We start from the raw sequence: 27407 nt of genomic DNA on the forward strand, positions 1-27407 counted from the left end.
AGGTTTTGATTCATGTATTTTGAAGTGATAATATTAGGTATACTCATTTAGGATGATTATGTCTTTTTGAAAAGTTGATGCCCTTATCAATATGAAACGTCCCTTTTATCCTGGGTAATATTTCTTGTGAAAAAAGAATACTTTTTCTGATAATCATATAGCCAGAGTTCCATCCTTCTTTTGATTGGTATTTGTGTGGTATACATTTTTCCACACTGTCATTTATTCCATCTCTTTTTAAATTTTTTAATGTGTCTCTTTTAGATAGCATGTATTTAAATCTTTGTTATTGATATAATCTCAATTGGAACATTTCCATTTAATGTAATTATCCATATGATGGAGTTAAGTCTACATTTTCCTGTTTGCTTTGCCCCACCTGTTCTTGGTTTCTTTTTTCTTCTTGTCTTATTTTGGATTGAGTAATTTTTATAATTATATTTCATCTTCACTTTTGACTTATTAACTATATTTTATGTTTTTGTCATTGCCTAGGGATAGATATTAACTTAATATTTTAATAGCTCAACATCTTAACTTTTCATAATGTATCTTAAAATAATATTATATACTTTACATTTAGTGTAGAAACCTTATAAGAGTAAACCTCTAATTCCTGCTTACCCTTTTTGTTACTTCTTTTCTTGTCCTTTATGTTATTGTTGTCATGCACCTTACTTCTATGTATTATATATCCTACAATATAATCTTATGATTCTGATTTAAATTTTTTTAATGTTTATTTTATTTTTGAGAGAGAGGGGGGTGGGAATAAGGGAGGGACAACAGAGGGGGAGACACAGAATCTGAAGCAGCCTCCAAGCTCTGAGATGTCAGCATAGAGCCTAACACAGAGCTCATGACCTGAGCCTAAGTCGGATGCTCAACCTACTGAGGCACCCAGGCGCCCTATGGTGATTTTGATTTAAATAGTTAATGGGGGCACCTGGGCGGCTCAGTAGGTTGAGTGTTCAACTTTGGCTCAAGCCACAATCTCTCAGTTCATGAGTTCGAGCCTCACATCAGGCTGGCTGCTGTCAGCCTGTAGCACAGAGCCCACTTCATAACTTTTGTCCCTCTCTGTCAGCCCCTTCCCCGCTTGTATTCTCTCAAAAATAAAAATAAAAAAAAAAAACCTCAAAAATACATACATACATACATACATACATAGTCAATTTTCTTTTTAAAAGGCAAAAATGCTGCTTTTCTGTTTTCTATACATGTGTCAATTCCCGTGCTCTCTGTTACTGTGTGTACAGCCAAATTCTGTTTCATATCATGTTAGTTCTTCCATTAACTACATCCCTAATTATGACTATTACTATTTCTGGTAAGGTCTGCTCTCAATGATTCTTTCAATTTTATATGTTCAAAAACTGCATTTTTCCTTCATTTTTCAAAGATATTTTTTTCTAGATATAAAAGTCCTGGTTTTCAGGGGCACCTGGGTGGCTCAGGCGGTTGAGTGACCAACTTCAGCTCAGGTCATGATCTCACGGTCCGTGAGTTCGAGTCCCGCATTGGGCTCTGTGCTAACAGCTCAGAGCCTGGAGCCTGCTTCTGATTCTGTGTCTCCCTCTCTCTCTGCCCGTCCCCCACTCATGCTCTGTCTCTCTCTGTCTCAGAAATAAATAAACATTAAATTTTTTTTTTAAAGTCCTGGTTTTCAGCAATTTGATTATGCTGTCTTTTTGTGGTTTTCTTGTTTATTTCTCATATGGTAAGTTGGACCTGTTAGATCTGTGGAACCAGAGTTTTTATTAAATTTGGGACTCTTCCAGCCAGTATATCTTCAAATATTTTTCTCTTCTTTATCCTTATTGTCTCCTCATGGAACTCATGTATATGTTGGTCTACTTGATATTTTTCCACAGTTGACTGAGATTCTGTTTGTTCTTTCATTCTTATTTTTTCTCTATTCTTTATTTTTGATAGTTTCTATTATTAAGTATCTAAATTTACTGATTTTTTTTTCTACAGTGTCTAATCTATTCTTAATCCAGTTGGTTACATAATAATTTTTCATTTCAAATTTTTCATCTTTTCATCTTTAAAATTTCTGGTTGGATTTTTTTTTATAGCTGTCATTTCTCTCCTCATTATATTCACATTTCCATTTATTCTTGAGAATATTTATAATATAAAAGCTTTTGCAGTGTGATTGTCTGCCAATTCCACCATTTCTTTTATTTCAATACTATTCTTAATGGTTGACTTTTCTCCTGGTTATGTTTCTCTCCATGCCTGATCATTTCGATGTGGATGCCAGATCATTGTACATTTTTCATTTTTTCACATTGGTTTTGTTGTATTCTTTTAAGGAGTATTAATCTTTATCTTGGCAAACAGGTTAATTACTCACTAATCACTTGGATCTGTTTGATCCTTGTTTTTAAGTGTTTGGGGTTTTTGTTGTTTTGTTGTTTCGTTTTGTTTTTAGGGAGGGTCTAGAGCACCCTTTAATCCGGGGATCATTTAGCATCACTACTAAAGGGCTAAGTGCATTAAAAACGCTACCTGGTGCATTACTGTGTATTTCCACTCTGGCTGTTGGGGATATGAATTATTTCAAGCTTTATGTGAGCTTAGGAATTTTTAAGCTCATGCCTTTTCAGTGTTTTTTTTTTCTTTTTTTTTCCTCAGCCACACAGAATTTTATCCCATGCATACACAGATCAGTACTCAGCCAAAGACTCAAGGGGACACTTCTGCAGATTTCTAGAATTCTCTCTGTATATAACTTTCTCATTTTTAAATTTTTTAATTTTTTTTTTATATTTATTTTTGAGTGAGAGAGACAGAGCACATGCAGGGAAGGGCAGGGGCAGAGAGAGAGACACTCACAGAATCTGAAGCAGGCTCCAAGCTCTGAGATAGCAGCACAGAGTCCCACACGGGGTGTGAACTTGTGAACCATGAGATCGTGACTTGAGCCAAAGTCAGATGCTTAACCTACTGAGCCACCCAGGTGCCCATAAATTTATTTTTTTAAGTTGTTTTTTTGTTTTTTTGTTTTTTTTGAGAGAGGCAGAGAGAGTGTGTGCATGGGGAAGAGGAAGAGAGAGAGGGAGAGAGAATTCCAAGCAGGATCTGTGTTGTTAGTGCAGAGCCCCATGTGGGGGCCTCAATCTTGTGAACCATGAGATCATGACCTGAGCTGAAATCAAGAATCAGCTGCTTAAACAACTGAGCCACCCAGGCACCCGACTTTCTATTTTTTAGACACATATTCTATTGGCCCAATAAATTCTGTCTCAGCATCTCTATACTCTATGTTTCTCAACCCAGTTATAGTGCAGGGCTTCATTTGGGTTCTTCTTTTATGGGTTGCAGCCTAGAAACTTCCTTCATATACTGCTTTGCTTTTCTTCTCTCAGAAATCACAGTACTGTGCTTCCTGGCATTCAGTCTAAAAATAGTTGTTTCTTATTTTTCATTTTTTAGTTTTTGGTTTTGTTGGTTAGCAGCTTAAAAGACAGAAGATAAACCAAGTGAGTGCTTTAAAAACTAAGAGACTGGGGTCTCCTGGGTGGCTCAGTCGGTTGGGCGTCCGACTTTGGCTCAGGTCATGATCTCGTGATTCGTGGGTTAGAGCCCCGCATTGGGCTCTGTGCTGACAGCTCGGAGCCTGGAGCCTGCTTTGGATTCTGTGTCTCCCTCTCTCTCTGCCCCTCCCCTGCTCATGCTCTGTCTCTCTGTATCTTTCAATAATGAATAAATGTCAAAAAAATTAAAAAAAAAAAAACTAAGAGACTGTTTAAGAGAAGAAATATTTTTTGTGTGTCAAATGTAACACAGGTCAGATAGGATTAGGGCTGGCCTGTGTCCATTAAGAGTGGCAAATAAGGGCATTTTTGATGTTAATGAGAGTTGTTCTAATTGGTCACATTGGGTTGGAGATTATTGGAACATCATGACCAAGTGTGACCTGTTTGACTCCATGGTAGTATACTATAGTGATGTAAACTGTTTTTTTTTCCACTGATTTAGCACACATGCAAGGTCTAATCATCTTTACATATATGATAAAACATTTGAATACACTGGTCCAGAATACATAATCTAGAGGAATTATGGTGATTGTTCAAGGAAATATAGATACATGACTTCAATTACCTATATGATTAGGTTAAATTAAATTTTAATTTAAATTAAATTAAATTTTAAATTAAATTAAAAACTAGACAGGACGCTCATTTTTCTGTTGCCAATGGCACTATTAAGATTGAACTACATTTTTAGAAACAAAACAAAATTTCTCAAGAGTTCCAAAGTTTTTTGTAAGTATGAACAGTGTTATAAGTTTTGGTGACTGACTTTTTGCATTTTCACCTTTAATCCAAGCATCTGCCCCATCCCTTGGACTCATGAATAAGCCATAAGTAAACTTAAGAGGGTTCTATTCTATTCACAAAATCCTGCAATGTGGCCAAACTCTAATAATCTTCTGAAATTAAAGCTGATGCCTAATGTGGATACAAATCAGGATGGAATATAAACCAAGTTTCCTTAGAAAAAAATTGTAGTTCTGTGTTTGATACTGTTATTTTTACTGGTTGTTGGATAAACATTATGTTTATTGGAGTTGGTTGAAAATGTTTTATTACTTTGAATCACTGTTAAAAATCTAAATTTCTGAATAGCTGCACACTTCATCATTATGAACAATCACAAAAAAATACATAGAGTCCTCACAAATATTTATGAGCATGTATTCTACCACCGAAAAACTTTGGATGATTATAATCTAAATGAACAGTGATTTGAGATTTACGGCTTCCCTTTCTTTGTGTCATGCATAATTTCTCTGTGTTGAGGTGTGAGGACACACATCATTTGAGCTTTCAGTGAAGTAGAATACAAAGCCAGCCATCTTTCACTAGCAGGGGAATAGTGCATAAATCCTCTATTGCTAAATAAACATTACATCTAATTATGATTTAAGTTTGATGTTGGCTATAGTACTATCCAAACATATGGTTAATGGTCCCTTTTATTCTCCACTATAACTTCCGGAATAAACTTCCTGATTTGGAAAGGCCCAGTGTCTGCTTGTGTAGTCATCTAATCTTTAAGAATTAGTGCTTTGGTATTATATAACAAATGGGGTAGCAGACACTTCATGTTTTAGTTAAAGGATAAGAATGTCTCATAAGACCTTTTAAAATTTATTACATGACTGCAGTTTCTATAACGTATCATAATTTTCTGTTTCTAATTATGGCCCATTTTATTAAGTGAGCCAAAAAAAAAATCATTGAAGTCAAAGTTAATTATCCTTGTTTTGAAATCACATTCTAAATCTGATGTTCTATAAAGATGACTTCGGTGGAGTGACAGCAGTGGGTTATTCTATTCTTAGGAAACTATGTCTGCATTTATTATATAATAAATAATCGCATTTTGGATCTTTAGGCTTCAAATCACTTTTAGTAGGATTTTTTTTTTCTGGATAACAAAGAAGTCAGAAAAAAACTTAATCACAGAGATTAACCCCAAATGAGGCCTGGTGATTATTTCAATGTCAGAATCTGCAAAGATACTTCACCAAACATTTGGACAGGAAAGATGATTGAGGAAGCTGGTGATTATATATCACATCCTAGAAAGAGTCATCTCCTAAGTAAACTGCTACTGGCAGGAGCAGGGGCAGGAGTGTCCCCAGTAGTGGTGGACATAAGAGTTAAGCTGAGCAATGAAAGTGTAGGAAACGCAAAGGAATATCCACCTAGACTTGGATCTGGGAATTTGGCAAGTTGCAATGCATATAAGTCTGCATAGAGCTACAGATCTAAGAAGGATAATAAAACAGCACCAAAAAGAATCGGGTCATCGATGACGTACAAACACTGTGTGAGGGAAGACTCAGACACAACGAGAGGTGGCACCCACATGGGTACCAAGTCAGGACCCGCTTATAAGACAGAAACCACAAGTTATTTCAACAGGAAAAATAGAATATAAAGAATTGTTAACTGGTAATAGGTCGTTAGTTCCTAAAAAAGGATAAGAAGAGATATATGGGGTCCTGAAGTAGCAGGTACAAAAGTGAAGCTACTATTTCTAGGCTGAGTGAGGGTGAACAGAGTTTGCAGGTAAGTACTGGTCTATAGAAGCTGTCCACTGCTGTTGCAGGTAGTGAGCAGGCCAGAGCTATTGGTCACATTCAGAGCATATGTGCAGACTAAAGCTACTCAGAAAGTTGCCTATGGGGAGAAAGTCCCTTTTGGGCCTGAAGGCCCAAATGAAGTTCTTTCTGGGCTACTGGGCTCCGATGCCAAATAGTAAAATAGTAATAATGACAATAGTGATGAAGAACCAGAACCCAGGACAGAAGTGTCTTCCCTCCACTGGGGCCTTATTAGGTCTCTCTCGGGCCCACTGTTGACTAGGCCTAAAACTTCTGCTACCTAACCACGGAGAAATGTCTACAGGGTCTAACTACAGTATCATAAAGCAGGGTAAGGAAGAGGGAACTGAGAGCTCAGAGACAGTACTTTGGTCATTGGCACTGCTGATCTCTGAAAATGACTTATTCCAAGCTCCTAATGGCATTTTGGAAGCCTGCTTGGCTTTTTCATTAAATTGCAATGAGATATGAGCTCTGTAAATCAAGAGCAGAAAGCCTGAAAAGAATGTAAGACGAAAAGACACATGGATGAGTAGAAATTGAAGGTGAGTGAGATGAAATAAATTATGGAAACTCAGCTAAAAAAGCAATAGTGTAATTAAAAATGCATTGGTGGCATATACATAGGAGAGAATTTTCACTATGTAAAATGGACACTATAAAATGGTCAACAAATTTGAGAGGCAAATAGAAAACTACAGAAAATATTAGGTCCTAATATTACAGATTTTGCAAACAGACACAAGTGGTATACTTTAAGAATTGCAGGTGATTCTGAAGAAGAAAATTGGTAAGTTAGAACAGAACTAGGGGCACCTGGATGGCTCGGTCGGTTTAGCTTCCGACTTCAGCTCAGGTCATGATCTCACTGCTCATGAGTTTGAGCCCCATGTCAGGCTCTGTGCTGACAGCTTGAAGCCTGAAACCTGCTTCGGATTCTAATGTCTCCCTCTCTCTCTCTCTCTCTCTCTCTCTCTCTCTCTCTCTCTCTCTGTGTCTCTCTCTCAAAAATAAATAAATAAACTTAAAAAAAAAAGAACAGAACTAAAAATTTCAATCAAAAATAATTTTGTTCTCAAACTGAAAGAACTTTAACAGATTCCAGTAAATTAATAAAAAAGACTCAAACTTTTAAAAATTCTAGCAAAACTTTGAATTACCTAAATAAAGAGAACAAGCTTATGCATGCCTAGGAAGAAGAAAATAGGTTAGCAGCAAAGCCCCTCAAATCAGGCTCATTTGCGAAACTAAATGTCAGAAAAGTGCATTCTAGATGTCACTTGCCTGAGTCCTCTCAGCTTCCCCAAATCTGGTTTGGGAGTCTGTATGTTCTCAGAGACTTCTGCACTTCTCTTATGTAATTCTTATTTCATGCTGTTATATATATACTCACTTGTCTCCTTCTGTTAGACTGTGAGATAAGTCTCTTTACAACTTTAATTCTGTACAAATGAGATGATGAGGTAGAATGACTTTGTCTAAACTTCACTCTTTGAAACAGAAAGCGGTTGAAGAAGACCCATACCTAACTCCTCTTCCTTGCCACAAAAAAAGACAGAAACAAACACATTTTATTTCTTATTCAATAGGATTGTGGTTTCTGGACAGTCATCTGTTTTAGTAAATGCAGGAAGCGATTTTAATGTTATGTTCACTGATGTTTCCCAAGTGACTAAACTAGAACAGTACAAAGCATATAACAGACACATGATTAATATGTATTTAATGGAAGCAGAGAAACATTCGAATTAAAATTTTAAGATATTTCCCATGAAATGGTGTTAATGGTTGCTGTTTTTATCTCCTCCATAGGCTTGTAACTGCAGCACAGTAGGATCCTTGGATTTCCAGTGCAATACAAACACAGGCCAATGCAACTGTCATCCCAAATTCTCTGGTGCAAAATGTACAGAGTGCAATCGAGGTCACTGGAACTACCCTCACTGCAGCCCCTGCGAGTGCTTCCTGCCGGGTACTGATGAAAGGACCTGCGATTCAGAGACTAAAAAGTGCTCCTGTATGGATCAGACAGGGCAATGCACCTGTAAGGTATGTGCTGCTGACATACGGTAAGGAAAGACTTCCCTGGATTCCATTTCCATTGCTTAGTTTTAACTTCAGTCTCTATTATTCATGGACTTCACGGCATTAAACAAATAAACAAAAATTCATTACTAGGCACAGTTTTTATTCATATATGTTCATTGACATACACATACACATATTGGCATAATAAGTTCTCTTTAAGAACTTATTTTCAACCAAAACCCAACTTCTATTCTAGTTGATAGAGATGATATATTTGTAATGGTAAAGTTCAATTTTTCTTTACATATTTGCTTTGCTTAAAAAGGAGTAATTTGGGAAGGAAAAAAATGACAGTTCTCTTAAGCATCATCAGAGAAAAATAACAGCTAGATAATAGGGCTTATAAAAAACCATTTCTCTTCAAATTAACCCACAATCACTGTACACTGAAAAGATATATTTACTGCTATGGAAGTTCAGTAAAATTTCATCACATAAAAACACTGACATAACGAACAGCGACTGCGTGCAAGATTCAGCTCTCATTAATATTGTTAAATGATGTAGAAAAACAGCCAATTAAAAAGGATAAGAGGGATTTTTTTTCCCCTTAGACAGATCTGAAAAATCAATCCCAGGATAAATACAGTTAAGACTGTGTCAGAGGTATCTTTTCAAGAAAAAGTCTATGCAAAGAGGAACAGCAGAAATAGGAAAATAAAATCCAGGGCGTGATTATTAAAATAGTCTCCAGAATTTCAGAAAGTGGCAGCCCATTTTGCCCCAGACAAAACACAAAGTCCAATGCTACATTATTACATGTTATGATTATACACTATATTTAATATGCATTGTATGTGTGTATATACATCATATCATGATAATTATATGAACCTATATTGTAACACCTTGCCTGTGTTTTACAACTTTGTGTCACACCCCTGTCTAGGAATCAGTGTTTCTATTTTGCTTTTGAAATTTTCATGAGTCTTTTGTATTGTTCACAGTGGATATTAGGAAATGTGCTACTTAGGTTTTAAAAACCATATATGGTATCCTTTGCAATGCATTTATGTATAAATAGAGCCTGTTTTAGACTTAGGAAATCCTAACAATGAAATTAACCACAACTGCCATTTGCGATGTGAGTCTAACACTCAGCATTCCTTTTTGCTCATTAAAAAGAAGCATTGTTCATTCTCAAGTGCATTTCTCTCACAACTTCATTATGGACCCTGAGGAACTCTCCTCCTCTTCAGGTGCATGTAGAAGGTGTGCGCTGTGACAGGTGCCAGCCAGGCAAGTTTGGACTAGATGCCAAGAACCCACTTGGCTGCAGCAGCTGCTATTGCTTCGGCGCCACTACCCAGTGCTCTGAAGCCAAAGGACTGATCCGTACGCGGGTAAGAAACCGCTGAGCCACGTAATGGTTTACTGTTAGTTGTTGCTGGTGTCTGTCAGCCAGGCACGAGGGATAGGAGGCAATGGTAAAGCATTTAAGCAACCTTTTCCCCTGCACACATTTAGAACTGGGGCCGTGTGGCCTTCGACGGTTGGAGTAAATGCTTTTTTATCTTCCAAAAAAATAGTTCATTTATTGTTGATAAGGAAATAGATGCCAAGTAAGAAAGGGAAACGTTGTAAAAGAAGCATTATGTTTTGGGATGGAAGGAAGCCGCATTCCGAGTGAGGGCACCGGAGCATGAATGTGGGTATGCGCTAAGGCAGTGTTGGAAACCAGAACTTGCTGCACATTCACGCTACCTGGCCTTAGAGGATCATTGACTTTTAGGGTGGCAGCATTTTCATTTTTACCCTAATTTTTCCTTAATGCCTCCCACTTTTAAGTTCTACTTCTTATTAGTGTAAATGACCAATTCTCACAGATGTTGTAGTTTTCCCTATGCAAACAAGGCTGAAAGATTCCCCCCCGTCCTGCTGGCTCACTCTGCACGAGTTTAGTTTCGGGTCGGAACACCTCCTCGGAAGGAGAAAGGGGCTGCAGGTAGACACGCAAGTCCGTCACCTAGTCTTACAGGGGTGCCCACGAGATGTGAACTCAGCCCCCCGCTGTGTTTCGATTCCCGTGCAGGTGACTCTGAAGCCTGAGCAGACCATCCTGCCCCTGGTGGACGAGGCTCTGCAGCATACTACCACCAAAGGCATCGTTTTTCAACATCCGGAGACTGTTGCACATATGGATCTGGTGAGACAGGAGCTCCACCTGGAACCCTTTTACTGGAAACTTCCAGAACAATTTGAAGGCAAGAAGGTAAACGACAAGAACCTCAAAGGCATATGAGAACAAAGGAAAATATACTTTTGGAATCATGCCATGGGGGGCATCATCTAACTCATCATTCCTTATTGTATTCCATCAGTTGACGGCCTATGGAGGCAAACTCAAGTATGCGATCTATTTTGAGGCTCGGGAAGAGACAGGTTTCTCCACCTATAATCCTCAAGTTATAATTCGAGGTGGGACTCCTACTCATGCTAGAATTATCATCAGGCATATGGCTGCTCCTCTAATTGGCCAATTGACAAGGCACGAGATTGAAATGACAGAGGTAAGGTTATTAGTTTGGTGCAAGGATGCCAGTGGTTTCGCATTTAGTTTCATCAAAGTGGTGTCTCTTCTTATTAACAGAAAGAATGGAAATATTATGGTGATGACCCTCGAATCAGTAGAACCGTGACCCGTGAAGACTTCTTGGATATTCTATATGATATTCATTATATTCTTATCAAAGCAACTTATGGAAATATCATGAGACAAAGCAGGTAAACCCTAATGGAATAAAAGCTAAATTCTTATTTTAGAGTCTATAGGTAAGATCAGTAGGACACAGACAAGAAAGATTTCAAAGTGTTTGGGAGTGTGTTGATAGAAGACAAAAGCCAAGGACAAAAGTCAAGGTATCCAGGTCATATGGTGGAGGATAGTACCATTCCCCCCAAAAGAATAATAGGATGAGAAGCAAGTTTAAGGGGAAAAATATATATCAAGTTGACCTTTGACCTGCTGAGTTTTAGATGTCAGAAATTCAAGAGTAGCCGCATAGGGTAGAGATAGATAACTGTTATGTTGTAAATAGACTACAAGATTGCTTAAAAAGTGACCTTCAACCTTCAGGGGAGCCAGGGAGGGCCTAGTTATTCCCATCTTTTCCAACCATGGGCATTCTCACACGTTCATCCCAGTGTGCCCTACAATATCCTCCCTTTCCCTGTGCATCATGATGTGAAAGATTAGGAATCAACAGTGAAGGGAAAAGAACAGAGGAATAGTAAGAGTAAATGTGGTGTCCTGAAAGCCAAAGGGTGAGAATCCTATAAGGGAGTATAGCCTTTTCATATCACCCAAAGAGGCCAATTAAAATGAGGCTTTTGAGACTGACACTTAGGATCACACTGTGCCATTCATAACACCAGCTTTAGTAGAATCCTGGGGCAGATATCAAAGTTTTGAGCAATGAAAGGGATACAGTGGGTGTAGACTAATAATATGGGTGTATGGGTATGGGTGTAGACTCTTGTTTTTCATGAACATAAATGTGAAAGGGAGGAATGGGACAGTGTCAAAGGCCAAGGGGTGACGGTTTAATCTGAAAGAGAAGTAAACTTGTTTAGAAACCATGAAGGAAAGGAGTTTGTAGCAAGTTAGACATTTAAAATGACAGGATAAAGAAAAAATAATGGAGAAGCCAGATTTCAAAATGACAACATGTGGTCATGTTCCTAGAGTGATCCAGGGAGATAAACTGAGGAATTGCACGGATGTAGCTAAGGTTCCTACCATGGAGGCTGAAAGTTGCATGGAGTTCATACACATAGTCTCAATTTCTGTGGCATGTCAGTTTCTCTGTTATTTCCTGTAAAAATATGGACTCAAGAGATGTTTGAAATAGTCTTGTATAATAAATTAGTAGTAGATCAGTTTAGGAAAACAAAACAAAACAGTTATGAAGCCTTTTATTGGCAAAGCAATGAATATATAAATAGCAATTTTCAGATGTTTAGACTATACTAAACATGGAAGAACATCTTTTTTCTTTGTTGGAGAAGATCCGTATTGCTTTTCTGAAGGTACCGTAAGTAGGGCCTTTGGGTTAGAGAATAAATCAAGGACCAAAATTCACTTTCATATCTGTATCCCTATGGGGTTCTCTTTACATTTCTCATGTCTAAGATTATTGTCTGTGAAATGATAAAAAAAGCATGTACTAAAAATATACTGTCAGTGATATCATTAATTATTTTAGAATACCAAGTCTAAATCAGATGGCAGAAGCCAGGCCACATTTCCATCTCATGGAAGACAGCGGGTAACTTTGTGAGTGTGGAAATTAATCGTTACTTTGCAAATGGCTCCATGCTGCAGTGAGAACATAGCAGTGCACAGAACGTTTTGCCAGTGGAACTGACAGAAGCAGCGTTTTCATGCATCTTTCATTATACTTTCTTTGCTTCCCTCACACCATTTCCACTTTTTATGGTGGAAAAGACCACTTTGTTGTTGTTGTTGTTTGGTCTTTTCCCCTCACAAGTCTCTTTCTCTTGTCACGTTATTCACAGGTCTCCCTAAATAAAATGCTTTGGTTTAAGAGATGATTTTCTGAAACTTAAGGATAAATAAATAAATACATCACTTTTTCTAGGCTCAATAAAAACTAAAGCCATTGTGTATCAACAATAAGAACAAATAAAGCAGAGGACCTGCCCTTACATTTCTAATACAGTGGAGTTGTGACAAAGGTGAAAAATACATTTGAACCTTCCCGCCCCCAAAGCCCCTGCTAAAATAGTTAGGACATAAGCCTGCGTCTTTATTCAGTTACAAATTTAAAGTAGTCTCAGAAGCAGAGAGTTTAAGAGTTTTACACGTAGCTTGAGACTTTGTACATAATGTCAGTGCTGACGTTGTCGTTTTCATTTCTTTGCTTTTGTCTTCTACATTTATATGAAGGATATAACAACCTTGCATTTCGGTATTCACTTAAATAGAAGCTTGAGTTTGGCCAAATCCCTGATTCAAGCAAAACAGTTCCTCTCTCATCTCCTGAGAAAAACCAGGTGTATTGCACAAATATCTGTTGTTGACACGCAATTCAAGTTTTACTTGGTTTTTAATTTTTTTAATGTTTATTTATTTTTGAGAGAGAGAGAGAGAGAGATAGCGCGCGCGCACAGGTGCACGAGCAAGAGGGGGAGGGGCAGAGAGAGAAGGGGACACAGAATCGGAAGCAGGCTCCAGGCTCCAAACTGTCAGCACAGAGCCCGATGTGTGGCTCGAATCCATATACTGTAAGATCATGACCTGAGCTGAAGTCAAGACACTTAACCGACTGAGCCACTCAGACACCCCACGTTTTTCTTGGTTTTTAAATACTCACTAGCCTGTTATGTGCATGCATAGATAAGAGAAGGGAAGAGGATGCTAGGAACTCATGTTATAAAATATCATAAAATGCCAAAGTAACTGACTTGTGAACAAACACCATGTTACCTTCTTACTCCCACAGAGAATCCAGGGGGACATAAAGGTAGACTCTTTCTTACAGGAGGGGATTGGTTTGTTTACAGATCTAAAGGCTCTGTCTACTAAAAGGAGGGGAGAGGAAAATCTGAATTTTAATTGAACATGTGCCTCGTAAAGGCTGGCTGATCTTCAGGGTGCAGATTACAATCTACCAAAGTCAGAGTGTGCATTCCTAATTCACTGTCAATAAAACCTACCTATGCTTGTTACAAAGTTTATGATTCAAGCTCCTTAAGCTATTGGAGGTGACTTTTAGTGAAGCAAAACTATTCGTTTTCTCATTTAAAAGTTTATTTGCAGAACATTTCATGTTACCAGTTAGTCAGTCATGAAATAGTCTGAGTTTATGGACTGCATATATTTTTAATGCATAATTTCAAATTAATGTAAAGGGTATCGACATTTTCACTAGGAATATTGTTTTCAATTATAAGGACCTTTCTACCAATAGGAAAGGTGAGTTAAGATACTTGAAGGATTTATTTAATAAAATTAACAAAATAACTAATATGAAAAGTACTCTATCTCAGAAAGAGATCGGTGTTTAATTAGAGTATGCTCAATCGTTGTTTTCTAGATGGTTTTCTAAAGTTCTTGAAAGGACATTCAGAGACTCAAGAGGAAGAAATCGGGCTAGTTGTAAATTAGAAGCAATTTCACTAGTGACTACGGGAGATATTCTAATGGGGAATGACCTTGGTTTGTCTGTTTGAAGGAATATAAATGTCTGATTAATTGGCCATGTCTACCTGAAGCCACTCACATTTTAAAATGTGGAGAAAAAAATCTTCATAATAACTTCTCAACAGGACATCAGACATCTAATTTACTAAACTCCTTATGATTTATGTGAATATTTTACTAATGTGTGATCTCAGCCTTTGAGGAAGCAAAGATACAGGAATAAGTCGAATTTAGGCAGCTTTCAAACAACGGGACAGGGGCACCTGCATGGCTCAGCTGATTAAGTGCCCTACTCTTGCTTTCAGCTGAGGTCATGATCTCACAGTTCAAGGGTTCAAGCCCCGCATCGGGCTCCGTGCTGACGGTGCGGAGCCTGCTTGGGATTCTGTGTCCATCTCTCTCTTCTCCTCTCCTGCTCACTCTCTATCCCTCTCTCTCAAAATAAATAAATAAACATTTAATTTTAAAAAAAAAATAAATAAAACAATAGGACAAGCTCAAGGTTATTGACAAAAACCTGAGAAGACTCTGTAGGATTGGGTGTTTGCTAGGTGAGTTTAATGTACTGCTGTGGTGATCCAAGCACACACTTGCTGTTTCTAGGATTTCTGAAATCTCGATGGAGGTAGCTGAACAAGGACGCATAACAGCAGTGACTCCTCCAGCTCGTTTGATAGAAAGATGTGATTGTCCCCCAGGATATTCCGGTTTGTCCTGTGAGGTAAGCTGGCTCCCACTAACCTGCATTAGCTCAACTCACTTAACCAGCCAAATGGAAATACTTCCAGAACTATCTTTGCTGCAGTCAGGTTTACTTCTTCATGCATACCCGTAAACTATTCTTTTTTTTTTTTTTTTTACTTTCCACTCACAGCGTGAGACACGGTAAGATCAGGGTGGTGTTATTGTTACATAGAAACAGGAATCACATGTGGAGGGAAATATTTGATGAAAATTAAGATTTGTAAAACCACGGAATAGTCAGGAAACAAGAATGTTTTCATAAGGCACATTTAGTATATCTGATCTATTTTCTTGGCATCTCTTCTACATGGCTAAAGACATTTTTTAAGCTGCAGTGATTATGAGACAGGATTACGTTGGGCTTGGAAAAACTGTTTTTATGTAGAACGTGACAAAACTTAGGCACTGAATAGCAGACTGTTCCTTTTCACATAGGCTTCTCAGTAGGACATATACTGTTCCAATAGTGACACTATCATTCAGTCATTATATTTCTAAAATTGCCTATTTTACTCTCTGGGATTTTCCTTTGATTATCTTTAGAGTTGGCCTATTTTCTAGATCTTTATCCTCTGGAAGTCTATTTCATTTTTGTGAATATTAAATATTCATAGGAAGAGTATAATGTGGGAAGAGGTGGAATGGATGAGAAACTGGCCTGGGTTTGAATCTCGACGTCACCATATACTTGGACTGAGACCTTGCACCATTTACTAGTCCCCTTTAATCTTCGCCTGGTAAATCCCTAAGCCCCTCACTAACTGCCTCCACACTCACCCTCTCCTGCCTCCCCATAGTGCAACCAGCGAAAGCTGGCATGAGAGGGCTGTTCCAGACCTGCTCAGGTCCTACAGCCCACATTCCCCCCTGGGGAGGGAGGCAGATTGGTTGGTGCCCACAGCATACCTCGTTGGATATTTTTAATAGCTGAGCCTCCTGTGAAGGTGAAATGAGCTAAGAACCTAAAGTATTTCTTACACTACCTGGCAGTAGTCAACGTGGGTTGATGCTAATAGTATTATTATGGAATAATTCATTGTATGTCCACATACTGGTTTCTTTGAAAAAACTTCATGCATCTTTTGTAAATAGGATTTGAGAAATCCTAAAGCAGGTGATGGCACCAGGTCAAAACTAAAGTAACTTAAAAATAACGAATATAAATATTTGAGATGTAGCCTATTATAATGAAAAGGGGTTTGGTCTCAATGAATCCTCCCTAGTTTCACCACTTGGACAGGGCATTTGCTTGCCTGTTGCTGGACCTGAGGATTTTTACCTATAGAATTATCATGAGGATTGATTTAAATGAAAATATGCATGTGAAAGCCCTATTGTAAACTGCAGTGTCATTCAACTTAATTACCATTATATAAATTCCACATTGTTCAGAGAAGAATTTCATAAGAATAACTGCAAATATCTGTGAAACATCCTTAGAATAATAGCTTTGCGATCGTTTTGAAAGACAATAGTCATATGAATGTGTCTATTTTGATCATAAATAATCAAATAATCCACCTCATTATTAAATCATAACTCCTACATAGACATATATGCACTTGTACACATACCAGTAAGTATATGTATTGTACTTATATGCACAACCAACCAAAATACACATATGCACACACAGTATAGTTGTGAACAATGAGACAGTGAATGTGGCACATATAAAACATGCTACCTTTCCAATGAGCATAAAAGATTCAAAGATACAAGACAGAAAGAACTTGAGACTTTTCTAGAATTTTGTCCTAAGAAATGTTTGATTATAACATTACTATGTGACTTTGGTCAATTCTTTAATTGCTATAGGAGTTGTTACATAGTTATCCAATCTATAAAAGAACACATTGGGTTTTAAAGTTGTAGAATTCTCTGATTCTGCAATATGATTTTGCTATAAAAAGTATGGAGCAAGTAGGCAAGATTGACCTTTACTTGTCCTGAAGAGAAAGCTACTACAGCTTTATTTTTTCTGCATTTATTTAAAATAATGCTGTTCACTTACAAATAAAAATGCTAGTAGAGTAGCAAATTATTTTAATTCATTCTACCTTCCACTCCAGATTTTAAATGTTAAAAATTCTTCTTCTTGGGGCACCTGGGTGGCTCAGTCGGTTAAGCATCCAACTTCGGCTCAGGTCATGATCTCACAGTTTGTGAGTTCAAGCCCCACATCGGGCTCTGTGCTGACAGCTCAGAGCCTGGAGCCTGTTTCGGATTCTGTGTCTCCCTCTCTCTCTGACCCTCCCCGTTCATGCTCTGTCTCTCCCTGTCTCAAAAATAAATAATCATTAAAAAAATTTTTTTTTAATTCTTCTTCTTGTTATTGGTAGGCTTTTTAAATAGCATATTCTAAAACATACTTTCCCATTAATCTTAGCAATTTTCCAGCATTATATGAAAATATTTATTAGCACAAATAAGGAAAATGATAAATGAAAAAGATTAAGAAAACTAGGAACACATACAAACTAGCATCTTCGTTGGGCTTCACCTATGTCCTGTGAATTTCACTTAAGCTCCTATTTACAGACAATAATTACAGTAATACCTTAGTATTGAGATTATGGGGATAAAGGCCTATCTCTCATAATAAGGTGCCCGAGGTGTTCTCCACATCCCATTGCCTCTAATCCATTATACATCTTATTTATAATTCATCTTGATTCTAAAGTGTAATTACCCAAGCATAAAATCCAATCATCAAAGCAAGAGCTAAGGACAGTTTTGAAATAATACTTCCCATTCCAGTAACATATGCTTTGGGTCATGAATACACAAAGCAATTCCTTTACGATATTTTTGCCAAATGTATGGTATTCTAGAGACATTCACATTTACAAGCTATTCATTTCATGTTTTTACCCAAAATGTGGTTGCAAATAAATAAAATAAAGTGTTAGTTACTGCTGAAAATATAGCCAATTGCGAAGACACTTCGCCTTTATCTGTTACTTGTAGTCTTATGATGCTACAGCCCTGTTCATTGAAAATGTTAGTTCTAGACATACCTACTTACTACAATTTATGATTTGAAGTAAAAGACCAGATTACCTTTAGAAGTGAAGACCCAATTTCCTTACCACATTTGTTGATGTGACAGCTATTGGCTTTACTATCTTTATTGAAGCTGTTTCTCACCATTGTCTCAGTTAATATTATTGCCCAACTGACCAAAACAGACCTAAACTCAGGTTAGGTTATATGCAGAAATGGAAAATAGTCAGCATTGAGTATGTGGTTCTCTGCAAGAAGACCATGGTAATCAAATATTTTCAGATGATCTCTGGATCATATGTTGTTCATTTCAGCATCTATCTCCTCACTCTCATGGTAAAATAAGGCTTCTGGCTCACAGTTGAATGGCTGGTGTCCACTGAGTCACCATTCAGAAGTTGTTACTTTGGCTACTAAAAATAATTTTTTAAATCCCCCCAAAATATATACCTATTATCAACTCACAAAACTCAAGACAAAATAGTGAAAATAGACTTTTCTTCTTCTATACGCACATCTCTTGGGATGCCCTGCACCACTTTTGTTGTATGTGGAAGATCCAAAGACTGTTTTCATGTGCATACAGTTATTGAGGAATATGGTATGGGTAAGTGGTATACACTGATATTCTGTGATCCGATGCGGTGTAGAACAATTACTGTTGTTTTTATTTTTAGTCTGTCTTCAATGACTATGTTTAACAAATTATCTGGAATACAGGCATCTATGTTGATATAGTATATGTCAAGCACTAAACATACATCATCTTATTTAATCCTCCCGACAACCTTATAAAAGAAAAAAAAAAAACTTACCATTTACTGGATGGATCCTGTACAATACCAAGCACATTTCCTGGTATACCTACATCAACATTGAGTATGTATTGTGATCCCCATTTTGTGGATGGGAAAATGGAAGCCCAGCCCAGAATCACACAGCTAGAAAGCAGCAAAACTGTGATTTGAGCCTGGATAAGTCTGTTTCAAAAAACCTAGATGCACTTGCATACTCAACTAGGATGTTATCCAGATCCTTACGTTTGAGGTGAGGAAACTGCAACCAGTGTTCAAAACCTGCGTGAAATTATGTGTAGTAAGCGGTGAACAAGAATTAAACTAAGGACTGCCTGGTTGCAAAACCCATCTAAGACAGAAGATAGTGTTTCCACTGGCAACAGCACAAGTGTCTGTTTTTCTTGTTAAAGTCTGAGGAGAGAGATGGGGATGTTGTGTAACCCTGCACCTGGAGATTCTCTGTTCTCTTTGTCTTCATTTCCTTGTTTCCTTCCTCCCACGTTTTTGTGCAAATGTGATTCATACATTTTGATGAGATGCCATATTATAAAAATAAAAATGGAAGGACAGCAGAAGATGATTGAGCTATGAATAATTTTTGCACATGGAAAGAAGGCTTTGGAAAAGTTTGAGTTAGAAAGAAGGAGATACTATTAGGACAGTGTTTACTTATTTGCTTTTTTTAAAATTCTCCATTTTGTTTCAGAAAGGATTTTAGACAGGACTTGAAAAAGTAGCTATTATCTTTCCTCTTTTGTTCCGACTCAAGCATAATCATTCTCATGAATTTTACCCCCGTTCACTGAGAAGAGAAAATATCTGATATGGAAAAACTCCCTCAAAAATATCAAAAAGTGGAAAGAATAAATACAAAAAAATATCCAAGAAAGGAGGGGACTATGATGGAATAAATAACATCCAGTTCCTTGAAAAAGTGTTCTAAGTTTCTAACTCTTGCATAGTCTCTTTTGCTTTGCTAACTCTTAGAAATTTAATCTGTCAGGACATAAAATTTGTCTCAAGTGTTAGCACCGAAAGAAAAATCAGAAATCATCTGAGTTAATACACCTGCTCATTTGTGGGAGGGGGAAAGCATGTCTCAGTGACACCAGGCGACTTGCCTGTATTCCTCAGACAAAACTATCATGTAAAATTGAGGCTTTCATAGTCATCTGTGCCACAGTGCCAGAGTCTGAACGCCTTTAAAAGGCAAACATTAGCAGCAGAGAATGACGATCACATCAATGATTCTCAATTCTGGCTGCTTATTAGACCCAGTTCGGAGTTTTAAACCCTGGCCCTACTCTCCACCAATCAAATTAAATAAGAACTTCTGGAGGTGGAGCCAGGTGTCAGTATATAAAACTCCTCAGATGATTCTATGTGCAGCCAGGATTGGAAACCACAAAGGTCGGCCTAGGAGGTTCAACACAGAGCTCCACTTGGAGTGCAGGCTTAAACTCCTACTATGGGTGGTTTTCCTTTTTGTCCTGCTATGTTTCCTGGGAAGAGCCATAGTAACAGGAGAAACTGGGTGTGTGTTATGGTAAACTTCACCTGTGGTGCTCACCTTCAGCTTTCAGTTTATACCACTGAATTTCATATAATTCCTCAATGAAAACTCCTATTTCTGAATTTTATTCTTCCTCTGAGATTGCTTTTAAACTTTTCTTTGAGGTCTAAAGTGGAGCTAGGAGATCTCAATTTGTGTGATTTTCACACTGACACACACACCACTTACACCCTAAGCAAATATGCCAGTAAAATAACAATAATTATATAGGTGTCCAAGGGTGAAATTCATGTAAAGAAAATCCAGTTTTATTCTATAGTCCACATAGGAAAGAATTGGAACAACTCATGCTGTGAAATATTTTTCAATACACCTTGACTTGTTTCTTCAGTTTCTTAAATGAATTACTCAGCCATAATTCCTAGACTTTATTTGGTAATAATGGCAATATGAACCTTGATTTTAAATAATATGAATAAAGACAATGCATTATATTTAAATTTTAAAATGTAATATGTATTAAAATATATTATTAAGTCCACCACAAGACAAACAAGACTCAAAATATTTTGAATACTGTTCCCGAGTCACATAGACCAATGGAATAGAATAGAAACCCCAGAACTAGACCCACAAATGTATGGCCAACTCATCTTTGACAAAGCAGGAAAGAACATCCAATGGAAAAAAGACAGTCAATTTAACAAATGGTGCTGGGAGAACTGGACAGCAACATGCAGAAGGTTGAAACTAGACCACTTTCTCACACCATTCACAAAAATAAACTCAAAATGGATAAAGGACCTGAATGTGAGACAGGAAACCATCAAAACCTTAGAGGAGAAAGCAGGAAAAGACCTCTCTGACCTCAGCCGTAGCAATCTCTTACTCGGCACATCCCCAAAGGCAAGGGAATTAAAAGCAAAAGTGAATTACTGGGACCTTATGAAGATAAAAAGCTTCTGCACAGCAAAGGAAACAACCAACAAAACTAAAAGGCAACCAACGGAATGGGAAAAGATATTTGCAAATGACACATCGGACAAAGGGCTAGTATCCAAAATCTATAAAGAGCTCATCAAACTCCACACCCGAAAAACAAATAACCCAGTGAAGAAATGGGCAGAAAACATGAATAGACACTTCTCTAAAGAAGACATCCGGATGGCCAACAGGCACATGAAAAGATGTTCAACGTCGCTCCTTATCAGGGAAATACAAATCAAAACCACACTCAGATATCACCTCACGCCAGTCAGAGTGGCCAAAATGAAGAAATCAGGAGACTATAGATGCTGGAGAGGATGTGGAGAAACAGGAACCCTCTTGCACTGTTGGTGGGAATGCAAATTGGTGCAGCCGCTCTGGAAAGCAGTGTGGAGGTTCCTCAGAAAATTAAAAATAGACCTACCCTATGACCCAGCAATAGCACTGCTAGGAATTTATCCAAGGGATACAGGAGTACTGATGCATAGGCGCACCTGTACCCCAATGTTTATAGCGGCACTCTCAACAATAGCCAAATTATGGAAAGAGCCTAAATGTCCATCAACTGATGAATGGATAAAGAAATTGTGGTTTATATACACAATGGAATACTACGTGGCAATGAGAAAAAATGAAATATGGCCTTTTGTAGCAACATGGATGGAACTGGAGAGTGTGATGCTAAGTGAAATAAGCCATACAGAGAAAGACAGATACCATATGGTTTCACTCTTATGTGGATCCTGAGAAACATAACAGAAACCCATGGGGGAGGGGAAGGAAAAAAAAAAAAAAAAGAGGTTAGAGTGGGAGAGAGCCAAAGCATAAGAGACTGTTAAAAACTGAGAACCAACTGAGGGTTGATGGGGGGTGGGAGGGAGGGCAGGGTGGGTGATGGGTATTGAGGAGGGCACCTTTTGGGATGAGCACTGGGTGTTGTATGGAAACCAATTTGACAGTAAATTTCATATATTAAAAAATAAAAAAAAAATAAAATTTAAAAAAAAAAAAAAATGAATACTGTTCCCGATTTTCTTTACTGGATTGCTCGAAGCTGGGACATTATTTAATCTTCTTGGAATTTCTTATAGGCTGGGATAAAAGCAAAGAGATTCTTAATTAAATGCTTAATGGAGGTACTTTTGCTGTATCCAAATCAAAATAAGCAAGGAGAGTGCTGACTATTGATCTTTTTCTTTTTCCAAGGAAGCTTTTTGTATATTCCACTCTGGATGACCTAGTCCAGAATCAAAAGAATGCAGAGGCATTAGAGAGTCCTTCATGCATATTTTTTTCCTGCTTATTCAGCAATCACTTTTCTTTCATCAATGGGAACAAGATATCCTGTGACGAAAAAAATCATACATAGCCAAGGTGGTAAAACAGTCTCTTTATAACCTTCACTGGGATCTGAAAAACCAACTCTTACCTTTTACTCCTAAATCAAACAACATCTGATAAATGCAGTAGCTTTGCATACCAAGAGGACTGAGTCTGGAACACAAGACTGTTCTCATTACCTCTTCAGAGCTGTGGGCTTCCTTCCAGAAAGCCAGAGATGTTTTTGAGACATTTGCATAATAAACCCGAATGAAGATAGAAGTCTTGATTTTGCATATGTCAGCTTTGCTAGCAGTTTTCTGTTTGCTCTCAGATTTTTATTGCAAAATGAAAAAAAAATGGATCAGGGAAAGATAAATTTTATTGGTGGCCTAATATTCCCAAGACAGGAGAATTTTGAATTTCTTGCTTTTATCGTCTTTAAATTATATTGATATAAATAATGCAACCATGACACTTTTCTATTTAATATTTCCCTGAGTCCCATTGGACATTTGCTAGTTATCCATCAGGCACAGCAGAAGCAGATTTTAGGTTGTCAAAGACATTGGAATTCTCTCTTTAGTCCAAATGACAATTTTATTTAAAAATAAACCTATTTTTCAAAAAAAAATAAAAAACAAAAAATAACTACTTGAAGTTGTTTCAGACTGAGTGGTATATGTAAATGACAGCTTTCCTTTCCGAGGTCTGATGTCTCGGATGCTCCCGGTACACTTGAAGGACCACACAAAAGTACACATTAGGAATCAAAACTGGCACTTGTGTTTATAAGTGATGTTGCCTTTAATGCAGGGAGGGGAAAAGTAGTCCTTTTTAACCACTGAAGAACCCAAGTATTGCTAAACGAAGATTTATAACTTGGCTGCCCTAATTGGTTTCCTTTTCTTTCAGACATGCATGCCAGGATTTTATCGACTACGGTCTGAGCCAGGCAGCCACACTCCTAGACCAACCCTGGGTACCTGCGTTCCATGTCAGTGTAATGGACACAGCAGCCTATGTGACCCTGAAACTTCTATATGCCAGGTATTTACCTGAGCCTTCCGTGAAGAAGGCCCATGTGCTCATTTATCTTTACACATGCTCAGATACCATGTGCAGAGGCGAGAGAAATTGCAGGGAACGTAATTGTGTATGTGTGTGAAATAAAACATGCAGGAAAAAAAAAACATTTACCCATATTATGCATTTTTTAAAGTAATTAAAAATTGATAATTGGAAAAGCCACTGCTCTTGTCGAGAAATAAAATACCAACAGCATTTTAGAAGAACACCTGGGAGCACTACTATTTATTTAAAAATACACGAGGACTTTTTTTCTGATTACACCCGCAAATAAACTTATTAAAATTTGGAAATGATAAAAAATATTTTAAAAAGGTAAAAATCATCTAAGATTTAACATAAACATTTAAACTTTTAGGTATTTTCTACCATTTTTATGCATGCATTTACAAATAAGATTTATATAATACCACGTGTGCCATTTTATGTTCTGCTTTTTAAATGTAGCTATTTTGAGCATGTTGTGTTGCTGGATGTTCCTTGAAATCTTTAGTCTTGATTGGATATCCCATAATTTAACCATTTTCCTTAGAATTCCAGCTACTCGTTGTTGTTGTTATTGTTGTTGTTGTTGCTGTTGTCCTGTTCATGCTAACATCCTGCTCTCTACCATTGCCATCTACCTTGGAACAATGAGGACTCAAGAAATTCAAGTTTGCCGTGTCACCACTTAGAGTTCCCCAGACTCTAATCCTCACACAGCTCTCTGGACATCAGATTTGCTGAACCCATTTCCCACTTCTCATCTTTGGAAACCCCTTCAGTGAGCCTTCTGGAACTCAAGATCGGAACTCAGCAAAATCCCCCACATATTCTCCCTGTTCACTTAGTATTCTCTTCATTTAGCTCTCCCTGACATACTGCTCCTCCCACAGCGCCCCCAAGGAGTAACTATCGTTTTCTCTCACACTTTTCATTTGCCTGAGCATGAAGGTAGGCAGGCGTCCTTGCTCCTCATGGCCACTTTCATATCATCCTCCTTTCTCCCTCATAACAACACCCAGCTATGAATCTCATGCCCCCATCTATTTGCCCACTACACCTGCTCGTTGATGTTCTCTATTAATCCTCAGGTCACCCACCTCCTTCCTTGAAGGTTTTTCCTCTGTATCATTGTTCTACCATTATTCCTAATAATTCTTGGTGATTTTAATGTCCATGAAATTAACTTTTCCATACCCTTAACTATGTTTCTTGTTCTTACTCCATGGTGCTATTCTAGAACTTGTCATTAGGAGTAACTGCAGTGACTCCACAGTCTCAAGGTCAACTATACTCTTTTTGACTACCATCTCTTTACTCTCCAGTTCACTTTTTAATACATCATCTTCAACCTTTTTAGTCTCACCATTGATGCTCACACCTATTCATTGTTCCTTACCTCTTTCATGCCCTCACTTTCTCAACCAGCTTAATATTCAACATTCCATTGGTATCACTGCTTTGTAATGTTCATTTCTCGTGCTGCTCCTTTACTTATTTTCACTCCATGAATTCTAACACTGGGTAAATTCTACTCCTTCTAAGCTGAATGTGGCTGATGAAAAACAGACAAGTATGCTGTCTAATCTCACCATAAATTCATTATCACTCACTTCAAATGGACCCTTCGTGTTGCTCTGCAGTCGTGCCATTTTTCTTTAGTCCACTTCCCTTCCCACATTTCTGGATGCTTATCGCACACCTTCCCCTTCTCTTCAAGCCCTCAGCCCCCTCCCCCAACCCTTTTCCAGCCTCACTCTTAGTTGATAGTCATGCTCCTTATTATTTCATTGAGAGATTAGAAGCAGTCAGAAGAGAACTAACATGATCTTCCACTACCATTTGCACCCACTTTTTCTGCATCTGTGTGCAATTATCTGAGTCTTCCATCATTTTGGATGGACTTTTCTTATTTCTAGAAAAGACCAAGTCTGCACTTATGCTTTAAATCCCAGCCTTTTTTTTTTAAGCTTATTTATTTATTCTGAGAGAAAGAGAGTATGAGTGGAGGAGGGGGAGAGAGAGAGAGGGAGAAAGAGAATCCCAAGCAGACTCCACACTATCAGCCCAGAGCCTGATGTGGGCCTTGAACTCACAAACCGTGAGATCATGACCTGAGCCGAAATCAAGAGTCGGCGGCGTAACAGGCTGAGCCACCAAGGTTCCCCTGATCCCAGCCCTTTCTCCTGCTCACGGGCATTACTCCACCCATCCCTGTTTCACCCTCCCTCTTGTATGATCACTTTTTGGTTCTTCTTCTCTCTTCCAAATAATAATAATAATAATAATAATAATAATAATAATAAAAACAAATTCTCTTGCCTTCACTTTCCCTCTTGACTTCTACCACTTCATTCCTCTCCTATACAGTGAAGAGCTATTTATACTCTCTCCACAATTTCTCTCCCACCATTCTCTCTTGAATTACTAAAATCAGGCTTTTAGCTCTACCAGCATACTGAACCCTGCGACTAGTGTTCATCTATCAGTCTTCATCTTTCTTGATTGCTCAGCAGCATTTGCTACTCTGAGTTATCCATTCATCTTAAAAGTTTTTGTTCACTTTGCTTCCTTGGACATGCTGTTCCAGGGATTTCCAACCTGGGTGACCACGCCTTCTGTCTTCTTGGCTATGTTTAGCTCCTTACCTGAGATCTACACACTGGGGTTCCCATAGTCCTTGGAACAGTTTGCTTCTCTAACTACACTCATTCTCCTGGTGATCTTACGCAGGCACATGTCTTTCAATACCTACACTGAGACACTATGATATTTACCATTGTTTCTATGATTCAATTTGAGATCCAACTCTAATCTTTCTAGAACTTATTGTGGTATGAGGAGGTATCTTTCTCCAAATATATATTACTTTAAAGAAACAATTATTAACATTTCCTTTTCTCTTTGATAAATTATGGTGTCCGAATACATATAAATTTGTTTTATCTATATTAAGATATGTCTGAAGGATCATCTATTCTGTTCTCTTTATCTTCTAGTTCTTATTACAGTATTCTGACTACCTTTATTTTATATTAAGTTATGGTACCTGGCAAAGCAAGGCCCTTTTTTTCTTCTTCTTTTCTAATTTCTTGACTGGATGTAATTATATATTCTTCCAAAGGACAGAATTTGATTCACAATTTCAATCTCTTCACCAAAAAAACATTATTGGAATTTTTATTGGAATGGTATTAAATCTATGTGTAAAGAATTGCTGCCTTTACACTATTTAATTAGCTTCCCTCAACCCAGGAAAATAATACTCTTCTCTATTCAAAACATTTTGTGTCTCACAGTAAACTGTTTTTGTTATTATCTGTATAGGTTGTGCATTTCTCATGTTAAACTTATTTCTATGTATCCTACACTTTTACTTCAATGGTGAACATTATATTTTTTTCTGTTTCAGTATATTTCCTAATTTGTTGTTACTGATAAACATTAACAGAATAGAGTTTTTACGTGTGTTTGATATCCAACCGCTATTTTTTAGTTCTAGAAGTTTCTCAGTTGCTTCTTTCAATTATTTTTATATTTATAATATTATTTGCAAATAATTATAATTGTGATTATTCTTGCCAG

The 27407-nt window shown here is 37.6% G+C and overlaps 1 protein-coding gene across 2 annotated transcripts in view; it reads left to right on the forward strand.

The window, feature by feature from the left end:
- Positions 1 to 27407, forward strand: part of LAMA2 (laminin subunit alpha 2) — a 613797-nt gene that overhangs the window by 396123 nt on the left and 190267 nt on the right. For both annotated transcript variants that reach the window (XM_078447300.2, XM_078447301.2), the window contains exons 25-31: positions 7943 to 8179; positions 9418 to 9561; positions 10251 to 10430; positions 10540 to 10728; positions 10809 to 10942; positions 14988 to 15105; positions 23667 to 23801. In XM_078447300.2, the coding sequence (XP_078303426.2) occupies positions 7943 to 8179; positions 9418 to 9561; positions 10251 to 10430; positions 10540 to 10728; positions 10809 to 10942; positions 14988 to 15105; positions 23667 to 23801 (1137 nt within the window). The remainder of the gene's footprint in view (positions 1 to 7942; positions 8180 to 9417; positions 9562 to 10250; positions 10431 to 10539; positions 10729 to 10808; positions 10943 to 14987; positions 15106 to 23666; positions 23802 to 27407) is intronic.

This window comes from Panthera onca, chromosome B2 (genome assembly GCF_046562875.1).
Source record: "Panthera onca isolate mPanOnc1 chromosome B2, mPanOnc1 haplotype 2, whole genome shotgun sequence".
NCBI lineage: Eukaryota > Metazoa > Chordata > Mammalia > Carnivora > Felidae > Panthera > Panthera onca.